The sequence below is a fragment of the Labrus bergylta genome, chromosome 13, assembly GCF_963930695.1.
Source record: "Labrus bergylta chromosome 13, fLabBer1.1, whole genome shotgun sequence".
Lineage (NCBI taxonomy): Eukaryota > Metazoa > Chordata > Actinopteri > Labriformes > Labridae > Labrus > Labrus bergylta.
In genome coordinates, this window is record NC_089207.1 from 15,232,070 (window position 1) to 15,255,646 (window position 23,577).

Consider the following 23,577-nt stretch of genomic DNA (forward strand, 5'->3'; position numbering starts at 1 on the left):
TTTAAGCATCAGTTTGCGAGGACAACTTTAAAACAGAAGTGTATTTCTGTCATTGGAATTAAATTGTGGAATTCTTTAAATAATGATTTGAAGGGTTGTGTTCATATATTTCAGTTTAAGAAAATGTACAAGAACAAAGTTATCAGACGGTATGAAAGTGGCAGTTAGTGTGTTTTGTGTGTTTTTTCCTTCTACTTTCTGAGGAAGTAAAGACTGAATTGTCAGATTTGTTTTATGTTGGCATGATATTCATTCATTGATTGTAATTGGACAGACCATCCAGACATTTATTGTTTGCTTTTTGAGTAAGGGGGCAGGCAAAACAAGAATTATTCTTCTCCCTGCTCCCTCCTTTCCGTACATGGGATAAAGTGTGAATTGTTTTTTTTTCTCTTTGTCCTTTTCTGTTGTGTGCTTTGACATGTACGGAATAAATAAATAAATAAATAAAAGTTTAATGACGTTATTAAAGGTCCAGAAGTTGATATTGGCAAGGAAGGCAGAAGATTGGGTGAGACCAGGTGTTGAAGTTAGAAATCAACTGGGTCTGGTTCTAGAAAATGTCCTCAACCAAAGGTCCAGAACATCATAATGTCTAATTTGTGATACCATTCAGTGCCATTTGTTAAAGCAGCCTAGTAGTCTACATGTATAATGTATGTCAGGAGTCAAAAAACTGACTGTAAGATCAAATAAAGATCTATTTTAGTTTATTTCAGTGGTTTCACATTGTTTATTATATAGTTTAGGATTATGAAATAATAGAACTATTGGGGTGTTGATTGCGCCAGAATCAATTAGACCTACAAGAATATGTGTTGCAGCTGTGCAGGATCACAGTCTCAGTCAATCTGTTGGATTTTACTTCAGCAAATATAGGAAATATAGGACTGGCAGGGAATCTTGTCCATCTATGGTGCCCAGTGGATGAATCCCACTCACTCTATTTCAATCAGGAGAAGCTTAAGTTATAATGTACAATTGTTTAGTTAGGAAAAAATAAATATGAAATGTCTTTAGCTTAGACTCCATCATTGTGGATGTTAAAAATGGATGCAAAATGTTATACGTTTGACTTATTTTCAGGGACAAAAAGCACATTCTCATTAATGTGTATAAAACATGTTGTCTCTGAAACAGTCCAGCATGGCTGCTTTCATTATTATTTTTCTATGTGCATTGAAATACAAAAATAATAATGAAGATTCAATGAAAGGAAGTGGAGAAGGATGATAAATCATGTGAAATGTTAGCTGCTGAAGAGGAGCTTAGTATGTGTGATAAATGTTTTAAAGGAAATCTCCTTTGTCATGCCTGTCTTCTGGCTTTGGAAAACATAAGCCTCAATTTGCATCTTTGAAAAGACTTTGCTTTAGCCTCATTTAAGTCTTAGAGAAGAAATCCTGTAACTTGGCTGAAACAGCTTTTCATGGCACATAACATCACACAAGGTTCATTTGCGGTTTGTAAATGCCTCAAAAGTTATTGTTAGTTTATGTTATAAATCCTCCAGGATTATGAACTGGTTAAATCGGCACAGCAAATCTGTAGACTTTCTTTAATATGTTTAGTTTGTAAAAAGCCAGTCAACATGAGTTTTTTATTCTTCGTCTGCTGCTTAAAGTTTTCCATCCCTGTTGTTTTGTTCCAGCTCAACTTCATCCTGTTTGTGAACATCGTTCGAGTGTTGGCAACTAAAATCCGAGAGACAAACGCCGGGAGATACGACACGAGGAAACAGTACAGGTTTGTGCTCTGTTTCTTTAAAGCGAGCGGTTCACTCATGCTTGATTTTTAACCTGAATGGTGAGCTGTGATTGCATCTTTCAAATGGCAAATGGGCAAATCACACTGCATTCATTTCTGCTGTTAGGTGTCTCTGCTGTACAGTAGTTTACTGTAAGACTCAGTAGTTCACTCTACAGTGGCTTTATGAAAGGTATAGTTTGTTAATTGAAAAAGGGGAAAGGAAGATACTGTACGTATGCGAAAACTTAGACCAATGGCTGCCACGATAAGCCACCAGAGTTTCAGACGATGCTATCTCATTATTTCTGGTTTGATTATTATCATTAATTCTAATGGATTGGTCTAATTAAAAATGTATTCCACTGGTTAGTCGTTTCAGTTTTCCCTCTCTTTTACACTCAATCCCAAGATATTTAGTCCAGTGTCAGATGTCATTAATACATTTAAAAAACAGGTCATAATAGACTATAATTATATGCTTACATTATGTTGGGGTGGCACATGTTCGTCATTCAGGAGTTAATTGTGCATTGGAGACTTCATTCAGAGTAAATGTTGGTCCCCTGAGATATACATGTCTACATACACATACACACACACACACCACACTCTCATAGAAAGATATAATGTCCTCTAATATTTCTAATCCTATAAATATCACAAATATGTTATGCTCCCCGGTCGCTGCTGACATCAATGTGTCAGATAAAAATGTTTTAATTACAGTGTGTTTTTACAGCTGAATGTATGCTGCAACTAAGCGAGATGAGAAAACCACTTATCAGAACAGATGGAAGTGATCTCGCGATGTAACCAGAAGCTATAACTGGAAGCTGATTGTAAGCCAATTACCGATGCATTTCACACAGATAGAGAAATCAAAGGGAGAGAAAGTCAAGAATAGGAATAAAGTAATATGTAAGGAATTCAGTGTTGGGAATTGACCCTCAACAAAATTCTTCTCAAGAAATACAAGTGGTGACAACGTGCCAAAATTGATATACTGTATATATTTTTTTTTATATTGATTCAACCTAAACTTCTTACACTTTGACTATGATACTAAAATAAGATATGCTTTTTTATCCCCAAATGGACATTTTTCTTGGACTCTGTCCTGCAGTTAAAAGAAAATTAAAAAACACATAAATGGATATCATAGAAAAACATGTGACAACTCCACATATACATAAAAAACACCTTCTTGAAGCACAGACTGACATATTACACTGCACAAATGAATGATTATAGTGGTTCAGCCTGGTCAGAGGGACCCTGAATCTTCTACCAAAGGGTAAAAGCTGAAACTCAGACTGAAGAATGTGGGTGGGGTCAGACATAATTGTTTTTGCCTACTCCACCAGCTTGCTAAAAGTGAGCCAAAAACTGCAGTTTATTTCAACTTTGGTTTATTCTCAAGGTTCTAGCCATCAACATACAACATACAAAAAATGAACTGTTGATATCTTATATTAGCCATTTCCAAAAATCTGTCTGCAGAGTTGATATGATCTTGTAGTAAATTTTTTCTTCAACATAACATCACTGAGCATGCATTTTATTTCAACTTGCTGGTTACACTGCTTGCACTCCAGTCTGTATGCAGAATTCATTCAGAAAGCTATTAAAACTCTCCTGAGCAAGCCCAATGTTAACAACTTTTGTACAGAGCCTTTACTTGATTATTATACAACCATATGTTCCCACCGAGCAGTCTGATTGGACGAGAGACATTCTATGATTGCACATATAGAGTACAACACTATAATAACTGTGACCTTTAACAGTATGTATCACTCCACCTCAGCCAGCTGTTCTGACTATAGTTAATTAACATCAAAGCAGACAGTGTTTGTCTTTATCAATCAATCTGACACCTCTGTATCACAGAACAGGCTATAATTCCACTGGTTGCACAGCCATTTCAAATATGCAAATAAATGTTAATAATACAGAGTAACCATTTAAACAAACAAGTAGCAGGAGCGCAGTGAGAGTGTTTGTGGTTGCTTGGCAACAGTCCAGTTTCAAATTGGCCTGTAGCCCCGGGTCTATGGAAGAATCACAGCAGTGCTGGTAGCAGACCCTCTCGGGTGATATTGCCTTCATATCATTACTTAAATACCTAAATGAACAGATGGTATTTGCTATGTTATTAAGAAACTAAATTTCAAATGCCTGTGGAAATGTATAGATGTCACAGAGTATCACTGTCACTAATTACTGCATAAGCCCGCAGAGAAAAGCTGCACTTCTGTTCATTAAAGGGCAACAATTGAGTTAATGCATATAGAGAGTGAATGAATGAATGCATATAGACAGTATATGTTTCCTTCAGGTAAGTTTCAGCTCAGGATGCAGCTCTTGGTTGATGTGGTTTTCAAAATTAGACCAGTTGAGGATGGTCACCCTCCTTGTTTTCTGTTTCAAATATTTCCTGGACTCCACACAAGGAGATGCAGCTGGATAGAAAGCACTTCTGCTCCTCCCCAGGTGTAACTAAACAAACAAGGTGAGCTATAGTCATCATCTTAACTTCACAGGATATTTCATTCAGTCTGCAGACATACTGCAAAAAAAAAAAATAATTCAGGAGCAGGCCTTCAGGTTTCATAATTTCCTTGATCGCATGTTGCTGCTAGAAACTTCCAGATGGTCTTCATGAATTAAAATAAGGAAATGAAGCCCTCTCTTTTCTTGTCCTCAGGAGAGCTGGCAAAGCTTTAGCAGAAATTGTTCGATGAATGGAGCATTTCCATGGATGGTGAGATAGAGTGAAGCAGAACAGATAAATTACTGCAGCACATTATTAAGGTTTCTGCGTCATATCCGTCAAAGTCTTTTCTTCCTTATCAATCAGTCTTTTAACACGGCCACAGCCCAGACTGTTATGTGTGTACATCGCCTGCCTTCTTTAATAAATCTGCTTCTCTGTCATCCAGCTCTTTGTGTCTTCTGACCTTTTTTTCTCCGCTTTTAGCTTCTCCTTTCCTTGTTGTTGCCACAGTAAACAGGCTATGGCATCTTTCTGTAGATTGATTAATGATGAGGCAACTGTCTGTTCCTCAAAGCAGCTGCCTGCTGTTCAGATATAACAACTTTAAACGCTGTTATTCACCAATCAGATGAAGTATTCAACTATAAAATTGGATGCCTTTTAGTAAGACCCTGAGATATTTCACATCGAGGGACCAAAACCAGGTCTGAATTAAAGCACACATAGCAGCACACAACTTCTAAAATACTGGAGCTTTGGAAACACCTTTATTAAAGTTTGGTATTTTATGGCACCTCTTCAATTACACATGTAGATTCTGTCTGAAGTTTCCAAAATATTAAAAAAGTTGTCCCATTTCTATGTGATGGTGATTCACTTGCCCCTATTTCCCTCTATGTTTCCCACACATAGACCATACTTGGGAGGTCCGCCCAAGTAGCCTATAGAGCATGAGCGAGAGAGAGGTCCACTGTCCCTCGTCCATCCTGTTGATGCATTGTTTAATGTGCAAGGCTCCTGTCATGTCAAAAGCTTCTCATGCCTTGGTTTCAATATTTTATTTTGAAAATGCTTGCTGCCAATGTGATTCTGCTATCTCTTGGTTTTGCTGCATCGTGATAACAAGCCGCCCTAAATACAAGGAGGCTCGCCTGTTGTGATGAGTGAGACGCTAGAGAAACAAGAGTTTTGTTGGTGTTGAACGGAGTCCCTGAAGGCTCAGCGAAGAAAAAAATAAACAAGCCTTTTAAATCCGTACCCAGGCTTTACAAGTCAGTGCGCTTAGTGAGGTCCGAGCTTTGGGAATTGTTTCCATGTAGCATATCTCGCTCTCTTTCTATCTTTCTCACTGGTACGTGCATTCATTGGACCCGCAGGCAGGTGCGGGTGTGTCTGTCATCTGTCCACTCCTCTTAAAACAAGACAAAAACAAAAATTAATCACATTCTGCATTAATCTTTCGACGAACACTGAAAGAGATTTGAAAAAAGACTTTAAAAAAAGGACAAAAAGATTAGATCATAATTTTAAAGTTGTGCCGAAAAGGTACAAATTGGTGCATGAAAATAATTAGAATGAAGGAAAAGAAAAGTTTGGTGCTTTAAATCTTCTGTGGGAGACCCCCGGGCGCATGTAGAGAATCGTAATCTCAATTCTCAGGCAGAAGCAAGAATTGTGAAGCCCTTGTTGTTACACGCTCTGCGAAAAATGCCAAACAATCAGCTAAAAAGTCATGAAAACCCTTCTGCATCTCAGTGTTCTGGTCTGAAGTTATCACATAGCTGGTGAAACAGAGTAAAGTCTCTGCAAATTTAAAATCTCTCTAGGACATGTTTAAAATGCTGAACTGTTTCTGTATCCAAGACAGAAGAGACTCTCTCATCTGTGGAAGAAATGTGAGCTAATGAAACAAAATAAAAAAACTGAATCAACCCAGGAAGCAAAAAATGAATGTTATGCTAATGTATCTTAAAATAGTAAACATTGTACCATTAAAAGGTATTTAAAGGAGATCAGGAGAGACTTCATTAAGAATGATCAATAACTTATTTAATAATTTAGGAAATAAATGTGCAAAGTCTTCGGGGATTATACTCCATCATGACGACTTCATGTACTCAGAGCGGTAATGAGGCCGGTAGCAGGATAGGATACCCCCCCTCTGGAGTCTAGACCCTGGTGGTGATGGAGGTATGGAGGATGTGATGAGGAGTGGGTTTCTGAGGCTGTATCTGAACTCTGCTGAGCTGGAATGGAGGTGACCGGGGCGGAGGAGGGTCGCAGCGATCGCACCGAAATGACAAACTGACCGGCTGACTTTTCAAATTTGACTGCGGCAGGATGATTGGTTGAGAGAGGATGTGGCAGAATCGGGTTGGATAATTACTTAAAGGGTAAACGCCCATAATCAGCTGATCGCCGGAGCAGGGAGACAGAGGAAGTGGTAGAGAGGGAGTGGCTAAGTTGAATGAAGAAAACTGAATAAATGTGGGAGAGAATATAACCAGTCTTCCTGCTTGAACTTACTCTGAGGTCCATGTTGGCGGGCATGATCGAAAGCATTACAGTACATCACAAAGAGACGTCATTTGACTTGACTATTAATTATATAAATATTCTCTAAATCAAGTGTCTCTGTATTATATGCTCATCATAGTCTTGTTAATAATTAGTCATATTCAAGTTGAAAAGTACTATTAGAATCATCTACAATCATAACTAGTGCATCCTGTCGTAGAGGTATATACAAACGTTTATAAATACATTTAAATTATAATGTGACTCGAGTTGCTGCCAAAATCTTTATCCAATGATCCAATTATTCTCAAATACAGACAGTAGTAGTGAGAGGTGAGAGGGAAATCTGAAGCAACATGGGCTCTGTTCTCTTTATGCATCTTCTGTGTGAGTGTGTGTGTTTGTGTGTATAACACTCTTTAGTGTTGATTGATGACAGGTTCATGATTGAGCAGCCAGCTCTCAGGACAAATAAAGGTCTAGAAAATAAGGCAGCTTATATGACATAGTAAGTACGTAGACTCTCAAAAAGTCAGGTTTCATAATAATTGCAGCCACAGGTAAATCGTGAAGGACATCAGCAGGAAGAGATATTTTTGACACAAACATGTTTTTCCTGAGTTTGAGGAGAGCAAAAGGAAAACTATACTGTCCACAAAATTGTAATCACTGCTGTTGTTAACAGTAGGTTTCCTGCCACACAGTATCATTTTCTCACAGTTTATGCCACTTTGCAAACACAGTAATTAAGTACTTATGTGTCTAAGAAACACACCAGGATGAGACTCATGGACAGCCTTTGAGGAAAGCTTTTTAATGACTGACGTTTGGATATTTTTTTTTTCAAAGTTGTGTTTTGGATGTATGACAGCAGAGACAAAGGCCTTTTTTCTATTGTGCAGCTCTGTGGAGCGGCACAGCAGGGTAAACTCAGAGTTGGCGCGCCCTCGTTATCTGGTGGCCAACGTTACACTGCACAGCTGCGTTCTTGGAAACAAGGTTAAGAAGCAAAAAGTTGGTGACTATTCGTTAACTGCTGCTTAGCCTGTGAGATAATGAGGCTGCACACCTTTCGTTACTGATTATGTAAGAGACTTTTTGCACTTTCAACAGCGCGAAAACACTACATACTTCAGCTGCATCAATGTTTAGTTCATAATAATGTATAGCTGAACATTGTACAATTGCATGCATATAACGAATAATTCTAAATGTCCCTGCAGTATAGGGCAGCGCCGAGCCTTGTACTGAAACTGCATGGGCAGTTTTACTTTCACAGTTCCATTGGACAGCCCGTCGCCTTCTTATTGGTCTTTATGTTACATGTGTGAGGGCTGCAACTCATTATGGAACTCCTGCTCAGCCTTTTGGGCACAGTCTTTTCTTCAGGTGTTTGATGCAAACATTCAGAACAGGCATGTATTTGTGCCATCAACCGGTGGCTCCATTAAGGCCTCGTGTCCAACTAGCGTTTTTTTCGGGGCAGAAAACCTCTGGCTGTGCGTTCGGAAATGCTAGCATTAAGCGTTTGCGCGCTGAGAAGAAAACCGCCGCACATCCGTACTGTCTCTATGACAACAGTCTGTTAACAACGGCCACTGTATGGCCAACACTGCTCCGTTACTTCTTACTGTATGCTCTTTATTTGTCATTTATTTCCCTTTCAGACACGGAGCAAAGAGGATGTGGGTACATGATATAATCTGTAAAGGCGGCAAAACTACAGGGAAGATCATACATTTGGACATGCGTGCTGGTGACGTCAACATTCTGAAAAGCTAAACGATTTTCAACTTGAGCGCTCAGAGCAGCCGCACAAAAAAAAAAGTCCAGACAGACCCTTTGTGCTGTGAATGCTTTCTCCTCATTGAAAACAGTTTAAAAAAAAAAACTCTCAGAAAAAAACGGCTTGGTGGACACAAGGCCTAACCTTGTGATGATTTTAAGTATGTAAAGTGTGGCTGTATCCTCAACTTCCAGTGATAAAATATGTTCAGTCACCGTGTTTGGCAGTATGTATCTTTTCTCAAAACAATCTCAAACTAGGATTTGCATGAAAAATCAGTTATTTTGTCTGAGTAACGGCAGCAAACAATGTATTAGCTTCATATATAGAAATTTCGCCTTTTAACCCCCATACATGCAGTCCAAACAGTAGTTCCAACTCTACCTTGTGGTTCCTTTTGGAAAATGTCTGGAAACTATCATAAACCCTCTAGACATCTTGTCGTCACATATTGATTGAAAAATGCATTAGTAAGTTCCATTCAGTCTGCAGAGTCAGACTGACCTTGAAGCCTTTTCTTTCACATTTTCTGTGGAAACACAATGAGCATGCAATTACTTCTCAAAAGGCTGGTTATAGAGTCCTGCTTACATTTCAGACTGTATGCACTATTCATTCAGAATGCCATTTAAGCATCCATGAGCACCTTATACAGTAGCAGATGACATCTGCACGCTTGTTTTATTGATCTTGCTGCTGCTCAGGTCAGACATCTTTAATCACCCTATCTCCCTGTTGAGTTCAAGAGCCAAAAATCCAATAACAAATATGTAAATAATTTTCATCTTTGATTAATTTACTTGCCCTTCCTGATTGAACCTCTAATAACATAAAGGGAAGCAAAAAAGCCCTTTTTCTTTTTGTAGTGTTGTACTCGTAGTATTGTTTAAGGTATATTTAACTGGTGGGAACTGGGGAATTTAATCCCCAGTTGCCCTCAAAATACAAACCTCTGTTTGCTGCAGTGGATACTTAGAATTGTTCCTGATGACCAACGCTGAGGGCCTCTATTCTGTAAAATCATTTCTGTCAACAACTGGGGATAAATTGGTTATTAAATGGCAAATAACCAATTTAATTTGGCCAACAGGCAATTACATTTCCCCTTTTGGCGTCAATTTGTTGCACATTTTTGCAGTCACAGGTTATAACATAAGCTTTAGGAAATGAATGTTGTTCTTCTTCCACACCAAAGGCATTTGTCATATAAGTTTGGCCCTATATCCAGACAGCAGCCGTTTCTCCACAGGCCATGAAATGATCACATGTGAATGTAATTTCCAATTTGTAGAAAGATGATAACAGCAGCAATGCAGTGTTTTTACTACATGCAATAAGTAAGATAATAAGAACGTTTAATTTATTTTGAACGTACTCTTTCAAACTAAAAGCACTTTCTTTTCCATTTGTTAGCAGGTGGGACTGAACAGCTATTCACCTCTGCATGTGTATGTGTGTCTGTGTTTCTTCACAGGAAACTGGCAAAGTCCACCCTTGTGTTAGTTCTTATTTTCGGCATCCACTACATCATCTTTGTTGGGATGCCTCACACACTGCAGGGACTGAGCTGGGAAGTCCGCATGTACTGTGAACTCTTCTTCAACTCCTTTCAGGTACTACTTTTTTTCTGAGTGTCATTGTATTTGATGAAGGTAGATCATTATGCATTTTTTATTATCAGGTAGTTCAGTGATTTTCTCTTTTTTAACAAATGGGGAAAATGTGTTTTATACAATAATGGATGAACTTTTCCTTTTTTATTCCAACATGGGAACGCACAAATGATCATGGATCACAGCCTGTGGTCTCCAACTCATGCCTTTCACGTTTCCATTTTCCTGCTGCAGGAACATCAATTATCTTCTATATATTACTCTGTCAGTGTCAAGTCAAGATTGCCCTTCATCATTAAGTCAAGCAGCTGGATAATGAGATTGATTCAGTTTCCCAATTCATCTTTGCCGATGTTTAAATGAGAATTTCATACTGTGCATGTGGGTGAGACCTTTCCCATTATCAAACTCCATTAGACTAACTCAAGCTTATGTTTCAATGTTACATAAAGAACATCTTTAAGAGTGTTGAGCACATGCTCTCCTTAAAGTTAGGAGCCATTAAAATTAGTTTATTATGAATTTCAAGAAGTAGAAGACGACATATTTATTAATGTTAGAGGGGAAACTCAATGTTTACACTGTTGATGAAGAAGCATGCACACACGCACATGTGCCACAAAAACGTTAATAAAACCCATTTCGACCAGAGGACTTTTTGAAAACTAAACCAACGTGTATATTTATTCACCAATAGGCTGATAGGCAGTTTGGTGGCAGGTGTGGTCAAACATTTAAAATGCCTCAAGGTGAAACAAACAACCTTTATATCCAAAAAAACATCTTATAAAACATCAAAGACAAATCCATACAGCATAATGCTCAAAGTCTCTCTCTCTCTCTCTCTCTCTCTCTCTCTCTCTCTCTCTCTCTCTCTCTCTCTCTCTCTCTCTCTCTCTCTCTCTCTCTCTCTCTCTCTCTCTCTCTCTCTCTCTCTCTCTCTCTCTCTCTCTCTCTCTCCTCTGTCTACAATAAAAGCATAGAAATATCCAAAATATATTTGTCTGTAGAACATCCATGTTAAAAAACCATTTGTTCATTTTATCAAAAATGCATCAGAAAGAAAAATGAACCAATAAAAATAAAAAGGTCATTAGTCTAATCTTGTTGTAATCTTGTTTGTGGTAATTGTTCAATCAGCCATTGATGAGAATTATTTTTAATTACAACTATGGTGATGATGGGTGTTTGAACAAACACATACAAGTGGTTGTGAGCAGTGTTGGGCAAGTTACTTTAAAAAGGTAATTAGTTACTAGTTACTTCTCCCAAAAAGTAACTAAAGTAGTTACTGAGTAACAAATTATAAAAGTAACTAGTAACTTTGGAAAGTAACTATTGCGTTACTTTCAAGTAAATTTTTAAATGCTCAGACGTGTCAAAGAATTTGGACCCCACCTCCACCCCTCTTTAACAGAACTTAAAATACATGTGCATGTTCAATTAATTATGATAAATCTGAATATTATAATGAAATGGACACTTAATACAATCAATAATTAACAGAAACAGTGTACACAAATCTAAACTATTTTAATGTTGCTGTGGGACAAAGTGAGACTAGCCTCCAATCAATTGTCATGTATTATTGTAGATATTGTAGGATCCAATTTCTCAAATGTCTGTTTGAGCTCGACATTCATTTGAGTATGTTGGGCGTCTATATAGTTCGCGAACGTCTTTCTACATGGCAGGCCAACCCCTGCTCTGAATGACTCCGACTCAACCATGAATAATGGCAGCATATCCTCCACAACATACCTGGCTACCAGTTTGTTTAGCTCGGCCTGAGACAAAACGTGTGGTGGTGGTGGGGCCGTAAAATCAAGCTTTGGTTGCTTAGGTTTTTGTGGCACTGTCTCCTAATTTCGTGGAAGCATGTAGCATTGAAAAATGTTTCACGATTACACTCGTTCCTTTAATTTCTAAAGTAATGGCTATACTTCCATTTAAAGAAGGCTACTGTTGGATTATTTGGGCTCGCCATTCCTGTTTCTCGTTGACTCATCTGTGTTGTTGTGTGTCTGACTATGCATGCTTTCGAATTTGTGTAAACAACACCCGCCCAACTCTACCTCTGATTAGCTCACCTCAGCCAATCGTCATCATTTATGCGGTTGTCTCGTGTCCGCACTCACCAAAGAGGAAGAACAGTAAGAACTATTTTTGCTGCTTGGCTTAGAGATCTAGTTGGTCTGATGAAAAACAGCTTCAGTCATAGTAACGCACCGCATTTTTTGGCAGTAATGGTAACAGCGTTATAATGATGGGAAGAGTAATCAATTAGATTACTCGTTACTGAAAAAAGTAATGCCGTTATTCCCATCACTGGTTGTGAGGGGATTCCTTAAAGCAACCCGGCAGTAAACCCGCTTAAAAGCAATGTCCTGAAATGATCTCTAAATGCTCCTTTCTCATTATATTGTTATTTTGTACCGTCCGTCATCTGCTGCAGACGTTTAAAAAGAAAACATACAGCACATATCAAGAACATGGACGGACATAATGTAAGCTTGATCAATTGAAAGATAACACTTTATTTGAATGAATTACCTGCTGAAATTTATTTTAGTTGTTTTTTATTTGGCTTTTAGCTGACAATTTCCTTGTCTGACACCAACACAGAGGAAGCTGAAACATCCCTTAGAAATAAGCATCTAGGATTAGTCATTGTTCAGGAGGTCTTATTTCCTTTTTTTGTCACATAGAGGCATCATTATTAATTTCAGTCTCTTCCATAAGCACTTAAAAACTCCTCACGGGAGCTTTCAGTAATCATGTGAAATAAGGAAGCAAGAACTAAAGGTGAGGAAGAGGTCTTTCTGGCCAAATGGGACTAATGGCTGCTGGGAGAAGTTTTTCTCAGATTATGAAACAGACTCATGTCTCTCTGAGAGCTGAACAATTAAAATGAACTATCAGAAGTTCATTGAAGTCATTAAGGTATTCTAAATGTCTGTAAATGCTGTTGTGGTTTAGGTGTCAGAAGGAGGGATGAACAGCGAACTGAAGACACATCGCAAACATTCAAAGTGAATGATTTGATGGTCAGAAAACACTGCTTACACATGTACAGGGCAAGATTAGCAAAGAGATGGGGTGTAGGGGGGAATTGACACAAACTGGAAGTTCCTCACAGGAGCTTTGAAGGAAGAAGGAAACTTTAGGGGCACCCTGACACGGCGGGATAAAAGAAAATATTCAATGACATTGCTTAAGTGCAGCAGATTTTTACCTCCACTAACTTTTTCTTCTCTCAAAGTGCTGTGTCTGTTGAATATTACACTCATATAGCGCTGATTTGTTTTTACAGATGCACTGAAGGGAGCTTGGGGACCGCCCGTTGAAATATCCATCAATATAATGATGGAATTTCTTTTAGGAAACCATCTGAAAACTATTCATTATAAACAAATTGGATTTGTTTTCTGTACAGTATATATCAAAAATTGCATTGGGGACATTTTCTCAGGAACAAACTTAAATTAGGTGATATAAATGTTTCATTAAGCTTTTCCTGCGGGAGAAAAGCAACAACAGAAAAAGTGTAATTTTGCAGTAATAGAGAAAACACTGCAAGAACACAAAACCTACTGTTTCTTTTGTTCTTATTTTGGGGCTTTTTTGCCTTTAATGGGGACAGTGGATAGAGAAGGAAATCAGGGGGGATGGCGTGCAGGAATGGAGCTACAGGAGCAACTTGGCCGCCTTGGAGGACATGGGGAGCTCACTAACCACTGCACCACTGTACCACCAGCACCCTTTATAGCTACAGTACTGTTTTAAATCAAAGAGAATTTTTCCTAAATATCTGCAGGAAAACTTTTGTCCTTCCAAAATAAAGGTTGCAATGCCCCTGCTTCTGATCTGCAAACATTGCCACCATCAAAAATACTTTCATCATAGAACAGTTTGGTCAGGAAGACCTTTGGTATGCTGGTTTTATTGTTCATTCTCATACTGTGTAACATGCACTCCTCCTTACATGCTCATTCATTTTCTTGTAATCATCACCTGGTCACATCGATCCAATAGCCCTCCTCCACTCCCTCATTGTTAGCCGATCATATAGCTGCTGTCTTTTTTTAAATATGGCTTTCTCTTCCACCAGTTCATTCATGCTATTGTGACATGTGACCCTCCACCTCCCCATCACTACTAAGGCTGCGCCTTCCTCATCCCATCAGCCTGAGATGACATCATCAACCATCTTCTCAAGAACCCCAGACTTCACAGTTTGGTCAGCCTCTTCATCCCTTCAGCCTCAGACGACATCATCAGCTGTTCCTGTCTACCTCATGCACTCTTTAGTTTGATCAGCTATTCATCCCATCAGCTTCAAGTTACATCATCAACCATCTTCTCATCAATCCCAGACTTCACAGTTCAATCAGTTTCTTCATCCAATCAGCCTCAGATGACATCATCAGCTCACACCTCCATCCATCCCCAGTGTTTGGATTCCACAGGTGGATGGATCTTGTTGCCGACATCTTCAATCACCCTATCTCCCTGTAGGGGTCAAGAACCAAAAATGATTTTAACATGATTCAATTCCACATATTTAGAACATTTAATTATCTTTGATTCATTTACTTGTCTCTCCTGATTGAACCTGCATCATTGTTTAAAGATCAGGTCGAGCCAAATTTAAGGGTTGTAATCTAAAAAAACAAAAGCAACAGCTCTACTCTGCTTTCAGCAGTACTTGGTTATTTATCTGTTAACGGATGCAGAGCACGGAGAGATGAGAAACTAATCAAAAGATAACAATGTGACACCCACTCATCCAAGTGCACACTGGAGTTCAGACACAGACTTTAAAGGCACTTTTTCTTAATGTGAAGTATTACATAACTACCCCCCCAAAGAAAAATTATTTTCATTCCAAGTTGAGGTTATTATTCAATAAAAAGAAGGATTACAAAATACAGTCAGTCTAGATATTCACATAAATCTTACATGCACCCCACACATTGGCACATAAGAATTAGATTTAGCTATGTTATGTGCAGACTTAGTCTTAAGCGTGGAGGCACACTCAGACATATCTGCTTTTACTCAGCTCTTCTTTTACATGGAAAGACACTAACAGCAAACGTGACAACCGCACCCAATCAGCGCAATTTACTGTGAAGGAGATGGGATGATGACATCTTAAAGCCCCTGGCTGAATTCTGTTATCAGTTTTGCGAGCAAAACAACATATTTTGACACTTGACAAGAATTTTGGAATCCCGAGATCATTTCCAGCAGACTTTTAGGAAGTTTGTGGCATTGCTGCAGCTGATATTCAATCAGTGATTTACCAGCTTCACACCAAAGGATTTCAAACATACTGTCTCTTGACTGAGTACATTATGCCGCTTTATTGTGCATTATTTTTTTTTTCAACAGCTGGGGACAACTACACAAAAAACACACTTGTGCAAATGTCTGCACAGGACTCTTATGTATAAAAATGAATGAGTGGGGAAAATGTGTCTGCAGTTGAGCTCATGGGTGTTGAGAACGGACTTAACTGGCTTCGCTATAGTACGAGCGGACAGAGATGCGAGAGTGAGTGGAAAGTGCAAATGTGGGGGCCTGGCTCTGTTTGTGAACAACCGGTGGTGTAACCCTGGTCATATAACTGTGAAAGAAAAGCTGTGCTGTCAGGATGTTGAACTTTTGGCAGTTGGTCTCAGACCGTATTATGTACCAAAGGAATTCTTTCACATCGTCGCCATTGTTGTTTACATCCCACCACGAGCGGTTGCTATGGTGACATGTGACGTCATCCATGAAACCGTTGTAAGAATACAGACTCAACACCCAGATGCGTTCATCGCAATACTCTGAGATTTTAATCATGTCAACCTCAACTCCCATCTGACAGTTTGTTGACTGTCACTGTCAAGGGAAAATAAGACACTTGATCTGCTGTATGCTAACATCAAAGAAGTTGTTGTAGGATACAGGGAAGTTTATACAATCGTAGATATATGGATACAAGTTTCAGAAAAGTGCTGCACTGATGATCTGTACCGAAAACAAACAAAAAAGAAAAACGCCGGGTTGAGTCCTGCCAATGGTCTACAGTCACACATAACTTCTGCCGGACCCTTTCATGACGCAATCGTCAAGATTTTAAATTCTAAATATCAAACATGTTTGAAATAAATCGGGGCATCCCGACGATCGCCGGGCAGATCGGTGACGTCAAGATTGGATCTTTGTACCACTCACACTACAAGATAATCTGAGCAGAGAATCGGCCCGATTATCCTACAGTGTGAGCCAGGCTTAAGTCTATAGAACGCAAAAGTTACGCTTCTCTGGAAAACATCATGTCTCGTACCGGTACCTAAAGTAGGCTGTCCAGACAAGATAAATGACTATAGGCCGGTGGCTCTTACTTCACACATCATGAAGACACTGGAACGGCTACTTCTTTGCGGTCTTGGACAACAGGTTGGAAATTCAATGGACCCTCTACAGTTTGCGTACCAGCAGCATATTGGAGTGGATGATACTCCCACTTATTATTGTTATGTCAGGAGTATGTTTTTTAATTTTTCGAGCGCTTTCAGCACCATCCATCCCCCTCTTCTAAGACACAAACTTGAGGGGATGGGGGTGGATTCCTCTCTCACTGCCTGGATCACAGATTACCTGACAGGACGACCACAGTTTATCAGGCTTGGGAACTGTGTCTCTGGTACGGTGGTTAGCAACACAGGGGCTCCTCAGGGGACTGTGCTAGCTCCATGCCTGTTCACTGTACACGGCTGACTTTAAACAAAAATCTGAATTCTGCCACATTCAGAAATACTCTGATGACACGGCTATTGTGGCGTGCATTAGGAATGGGCAGGAAGGTGAGTACAGGGACCTGATAACGGCCTTCAATGACTGGAGCGATAAGAATGGCCTCCTGCTTAACACTGCAAAAACGAAGTAGATGGTTTAGGACTTTTGCAGGTCCAAGTCCCCCTTTCAACCAGTTAACATCAGAGGGGAAGTCATTGAGGTGGTGCAAAGCTATAAATACTTAAGTGTGCATCTGGAAAATAAACTTGACTGGACTGTGAACACAGACGCCGTCTACCAAAAGGGACAGAGCCGACTCTTTTTCTTTTGATGTGTGCAGTGAAATGTTGGAGATGTTCTATCAGTCAGTGGTGGAGAGTGTTCTTTTTTTATAGTGTGATCTGCTGGGGGGGGGGCAACATGACTGACAAGAACACTAGGGGGCTTGACAAGCTGATAAAAAAGGCTGACTCAGTTTTAGGCAAGTGTAAGGACTTACTGAGGATTGAGGTGGAGAGACGGGTGTGAAAGAAAGGACAGAATATATTGGACAATGTTAGTCATCCTCTTCATGACACCATGGGAGGTCAGAGAATTAGCTGCAGTGGATGGCTAATTTCACTGCACTGCAGGATTGAGAGGTTCAGGGGAACCTTTGTCCCCCATAGCCATCAGGCTTTTTAACACACAGGCCAATGGTAGCAGCTCATGACTGGAGCTGTGGGTGGAACGTTACTGTATGCCTTTTTCTTGTTTCATAAGAAGCATTTAGGAATATAAAGACTTTTAGTATTTTAATCATCCATTAATATCCATGCAGTTTTAAATTAATATTGATGTTTTTTTTTCTCTGTTTGTTCTATTTTTTTCTAACTTGTGAGCTATTGGACACTCCTGAATTTCCCCCAGGGGATGAATAAAGTATCTATCTATACACTTTGAACCATTCAATGCTCACATTTTACAACCTCAGGTTCCAATTGCTCTCCATGGAATCCATGAATACTTGTTATATCTACTGAACATATAAACAATTCAAATTTAACAATTGTACTTTTGACATATGGGACTTAAAGTATACGTTTTCTTTTATAACCCCGCCCCCAAAAATAAATTTGACATAAACGACCAGCATAAAGAGAGTAAAGCTACAAACTTGTTCAAAGAAGAGAACACTGTTTATTTAAGCTTCTTGGAGAGACTCTTCCTGGTATTTTCTCACCAGCAAAGGTGTGCAGCAAGACACACACACACACACACACACACACACACACACACACACACACACACACACACACACACACACACACACACACACACACACACACACACACACACACACACACACACACACACACACACACACACACACACACACACACACACACACACACACACACACACACACACACACACACACACACGTTCCCAGCATTTTGACGAAGGAAGCAGGAACACAGGGTGAAACAGGACGGAACAAAAACACCATCTTATGTTCCACGTGATAACAGCCATTTGAGGCGATTAAACGTCAACAGATATGAATCACAGTCATAAAATGTTATGATTGTCATGCTGAATATAACCCTCGCTCTCTCTAGACGTGGTCCCTCTTGTGTTCATACATTTACTGTCACTTTCTCTCCTTCAGGGTTTCTTTGTGTCCATCATCTACTGCTACTGCAACGGAGAGGTGAGTTTATTGTCCTCGTCTGAAAGGTATTGATCCTAAAAAAAGATGCTCAAACATCGCCAGACTAAATGCGATTAAAAAATAGCTGCAGACAAATACACCTTGGAATGGCTTCTAGTTCATCCTGACCATTGAACAAAAAGAAGAGCTAATTTGTTTGGCACGCGTAATTGCGAGGTAATAAGCGACATACTTAAGCCGTTAGTCATTTCCTGCCCTCTCAAATGAAAAAAGAGAAGGTGCTGTCATGATATCCGTCATTCGCTCCGTCTTCACTACCTCACACACTTTGCAATCAGCTCTTTTTATCTGGCAATCCAGATGAAAATAGCTAGATTTCATCATCAAAACCCTCTGGTCTTTTTTGTATTTTCCACTCTTGACTTTTGTTCTTCACCCTGCATCCTGTGGAGAACTCCTTTTTATCTTCTGAAGCCTTTCAATGCAACTTGATCCAAATGATTAATTTTTTAATTTACATTGGACCTATTGAGCCAACCAACACCCTATCATGGAGCTCTATTGAGTCTTAAGTCTCTACAGTATATGCACTGGCTCCACATATAGAGGGTAGCTGAAGGTGAGCTGCTGGGCGATAACTGTAGGCTGCATCATGATTGCAGTCTGTAAAAGCATTAAAAGGGGGACATGTCATTCTCTTAGATGACTCATATCTGCTCATTGTCCTCTAACTGACTGTTTTGTAAGCTCACTGAATAGAACAGAGGTCTTTGCACATCTATTTCTCTGTAAGTGGACAACAAATAAAGGTGAATAGAGCAACCCACACAGCAATAATTCAGACACATTAGCAACAACTAGAGTTTGTGCATTGCCCTAAGACCTCTGCCCAACCTCGCCCACGGGGAATGGAGCTGCCATGATAGCAAAGTTAAGGCTACTTTACCCTCAGCACCATCTCTCCACAATAGTTGTTATCAGTTGGTAGTTTCTCTTGTAATGGATTACGAGTGGGACTTGGGAGAGTGTATTTGCTTGACTATACAATGAAATTATCAACAGGTTTTCCACCACAGAGTGCTGAATATTGAAAATACACATGCTCGTGAATAACGTCTAAACACATTGGCTTGAATCAAACTAGAGCGTATGTTTATTTAATTCATTGACAATTACAGAACAATTAAATACAAACATCAAATCTTGAATGAAAAGGGGCAGAAAGAAGAATAATTGTATATAATCTGCCCCTCTCTCATAAGATATTCATTAACAAAACGTCCTTCCATCCATTTTCTTCCACTTAGCCGAGGCAGGCGTAGTAAGTCAGCCCAGACTTCCCTCTCCCCAGCAACGTTTTCCAGCTCCTCCTGGGGGATTCTAAGGCATTCCCAGGCTAGACGGGATATATAATCCCTCCAGCAAACTCTGGGTCTACCCCGGGTTCTCCTCCCAGTTGGACGTGCCCGGAAAACCTCTAAAGGGAGGCGTTCATGAGGCATCCTAATCAGATGCCCAAACCACCTCAACTGGCTCCATAGCATTTCTACTACAAGCTCCCCTCAAAACTCATTTTGGCCGCTTGTATCCGCGATCTTATTCTTTCGGTCACTACCCAAAGCTCATGACCATAGGTGAGGGTTGGAACGAAGATCGACCGGTAAATCGAGAGCTTTGCCTTCAGGCTCAGTGCAATTCATTTAATTCCATTCAAAGCAGATCATAAAATAATTTACGTGCAGCATCACAAAACAGAACTCCTCATGAACACATCATATTTCCTCTACAAACTGGGTTTTATTATTCTTTTGAAAACAATGTTGGTTTGAGATTTTTTGGTTTCTCTGTTCAGATTGTTCCCTAAACTGATACCTGTCAGAAAGACAACTTTTCCTCTATTTGGTTCTGAATCTGTCTTTTTGAAGATCTCTGTTTTTTTTTAAAAAGTTATTATAGCATTCTTTTTTTTCAAATATTTTCTGGATGGCACTAAGGGAACACTACTTCCAAATCATGCTAGTTTTGGAGAATTATCAACCCTGCCTTTAACTGAACAAACAACGGGTTTGATGTGTCTTTATATCGAACTCTACTGATGGTTCTTATCGCTCTTTTTTGTAAATCATTTTGGATTCATACTGTAGATAAAAAACTTGAATCCAGTAGATGATTTTATTGTTTTCTGAATACTAATAGGTAATTGTTTGCCTTTATATTTATATTCTAAATGGCTAAAATACAGCTTCCTTAGAAATACTCAGAGTACAGTATTAAGAAATGGAAACAAAAATAATCAGATTCAATCAGCACTTTGAAACCCAAATCATAAAAACAGATAGATCTCTTACTATTTAAAGCGTATATCCTTTACCTCTCCCACAGGTACAGGCAGAGATAAAGAAAACATGGACCCGCTGGAACCTGGCCTTTGAGTGGGAGGGCCCGGTGGTATGTGGCCGCTACCGTTACAGCAATGTGGTGGTCGGCCTCAACAACAACAGCACCAGCAGCCACTCCCACCTGGCAGGGGCTGGACCTTCCACACGTTCAACCACTCTCGTTTCGAGTCATGTTTACCGGAGCACGGGTCCTGTGATCAGCATGCACGCCACACTCCCAGGATATGTGATCAGTAACTCAGACGCTTCCATACGTGAGGAACCTGAGGACAGCGGGCCCAAAATGGTGGACGATATCTCGCTAAAGGAAAATCTGCCTGTTTTTAATACAAGTGCAACAGCCGAGGATGAGGAGGAAACATTGTAGCATTGGTCAAAGGTCTAAGCATGCGGTATGGACTGGTGAAACTGAAGGTAGAACTTGGCCAACACATTCCAGTCGCGTAATTCAAAGTCCAAACAGGGTATCGAGGTAAACGTTGACTTTATACGCCAGTGATTCCAAAAGTGGGGTGTGGTGTTATCTACCATTCTACTCTACTTGCAAAGCATGACTATTATATTTAGAGGGCCTTCAGGTAACATAAGGATATGAATCTAAACGTCACAACTGCTTAAACAAAGACAAGAAAGTATGACGAGTCACATCGGAACTTCGACTGTACAATGTTGGAAAACAAAAAGATACCACAGTGTTTGTTGTTCCTCAGAGTATTAGCTTCTGACAGCATGAAGCCGAAACAAATAGGACTCCACTTGGAGACATTACATCCTGCACACAAAGAGAAGCCTGTCCATTTCTTCATAAATTATTGCAGGAGTGGACTTGAAATATAACTCTTGTGTGGAATTTCCTAAAAAGGAGTTGTTCATCTTAAGAGAGTCAGGTTTAAAAATAAAAAAAAAGAATCTGTTCCAAACAATGGCTGGTGTTACATCTTCAAAAAAATTCATTTTACAGTAACACTTTTAATTGCTCCCTCTTGAGAAGTGGTCTGTTTGGCGTTTCAGTTTCCTGTCAATGATTGTTGTTTTGTACTTTTTGCAGTCGATGTTCAAGTGAATTTTAAAAATATTTATTTATTTTTTTAAATCAAAGAGTGTGACTGGCAGTGTGATTAGTGTATATTGATTTATGTTTCGATGTGTAGGGTGAAGGGTGGGGGGGTGAGGGGGGATGGAACAGAAAATGTTTGGGAACCACTGGTTTATGCAATTAATAAATGAATGAATCCCACAAAAAAAACCAAAAAAAACTTATAAATATTTTATGTAAGCATGGTGAGATGATAAGGAGCTGAATACTATATAGCACATTTTTTCTCCATGCCATCAGGACTGTTTTGACACTACAACCTTACAAATTCTCAATAAATCTATAAATATTTTTCAGTGTTGGTACTTTGAGTGAGCTATGGCTGTGCAGACCCTCCTACTGAAGACAATCATTTATCACCTTTAGAAGCGTACAAATAGAACAGAAATGTAAAAAAATGTCTTAACAGGACACAAAGCTGCTTATTTTTCTCAGGGAGGGCGATGTCATCGTGCATTTTCACTGGTTGTAGTTCAGCTTGACACTTCATAATGAGAGTGTACTATAACTGAAGATAATAATAAGCCACAGTAAGAGAAACAACAAGACAGAAACATCAGAGAAATATGACATTGAAATACAAAAACCAAGGTCAACCACCGTAAAGACTACAGCAAGTGGAGCTGTACAGTAGCTGAAGAAACCTCATCTATATGTATTGTTTATGTGAACAAATGTTCATGATTGGAATCCTACCATATGATTAAATACATTCACAGAAATGACTATTCATGAGGACTATTCAATTTTCTACACAAATCCAAAAGCTCCATAAAACATATTGATCACTTTTCAAGATATGTATGGCTGTTGGCCTTTTTCCCACCTTCAACCGATAGCACCTGTGGATCAGTTTACTCACAATGTTTACTGCTTACAAAGAAAGACGAGCATTGTCTCGGTCAGTAGCACACACTTCTTCTTTGGCACTTCAGTTGTTTTATTAAGACTAATGAATGTGTTTTGTTTATTTGCAATTCCCTGATGTGCTGAATGTTGAGGGCTACATATGAAGGATGTTCAATGATTGTGTGTCTGCTGTTTGTCTGTGCATTAAATTCAGTGTTTGTCACAAAGAAATAATCGTTATTGGTACCTGTGCCTCTTCTGCTGCAGCAGAAACTCTCAATGAATTTGGTTGTCTCTTTCTGGGAAACCTGTATCTGTCTTCTTTACCCCCCAACACCTACACATACACACACACACACACACCTTCTCCACCTGGTAATCATTGTTTTAGTCTTTGAACTTCCATTAGTCAGCCAATAGGATGTGCAGGAATCAGTTTTTATTTTGCCTTTGATGTGAATGACATGCGATTCAAAATGGCCCTCCGGACAACCTAAATCAAATGATAACAGCGTGTTCTAAACAAAGGAAGAGTTTCATTCGCTTACTGTCTAACCTGAAGTTTGACAGATTAGTATAAATCCTGTCTCTGTGTTCAGTTAAGTTACCTGGGTAGGGACAAGTA

The 23,577-nt window shown here is 39.3% G+C and overlaps 1 protein-coding gene across 1 annotated transcript in view; it reads left to right on the plus strand.

The window, feature by feature from the left end:
* pth2ra (parathyroid hormone 2 receptor a) overlaps positions 1 to 23,248 on the plus strand; it is a 71,742-nt gene extending 48,494 nt beyond the window's left edge. The window contains exons 10-13 of the mRNA XM_020647845.3: positions 1,652 to 1,746; positions 10,024 to 10,162; positions 18,606 to 18,647; positions 20,991 to 23,248. Coding sequence (XP_020503501.2) covers positions 1,652 to 1,746; positions 10,024 to 10,162; positions 18,606 to 18,647; positions 20,991 to 21,374 — 660 coding nt within the window. The 3' untranslated portion in view covers positions 21,375 to 23,248. The remainder of the gene's footprint in view (positions 1 to 1,651; positions 1,747 to 10,023; positions 10,163 to 18,605; positions 18,648 to 20,990) is intronic.
* The last annotated feature ends 329 nt before the right edge of the window (positions 23,249 to 23,577 follow it).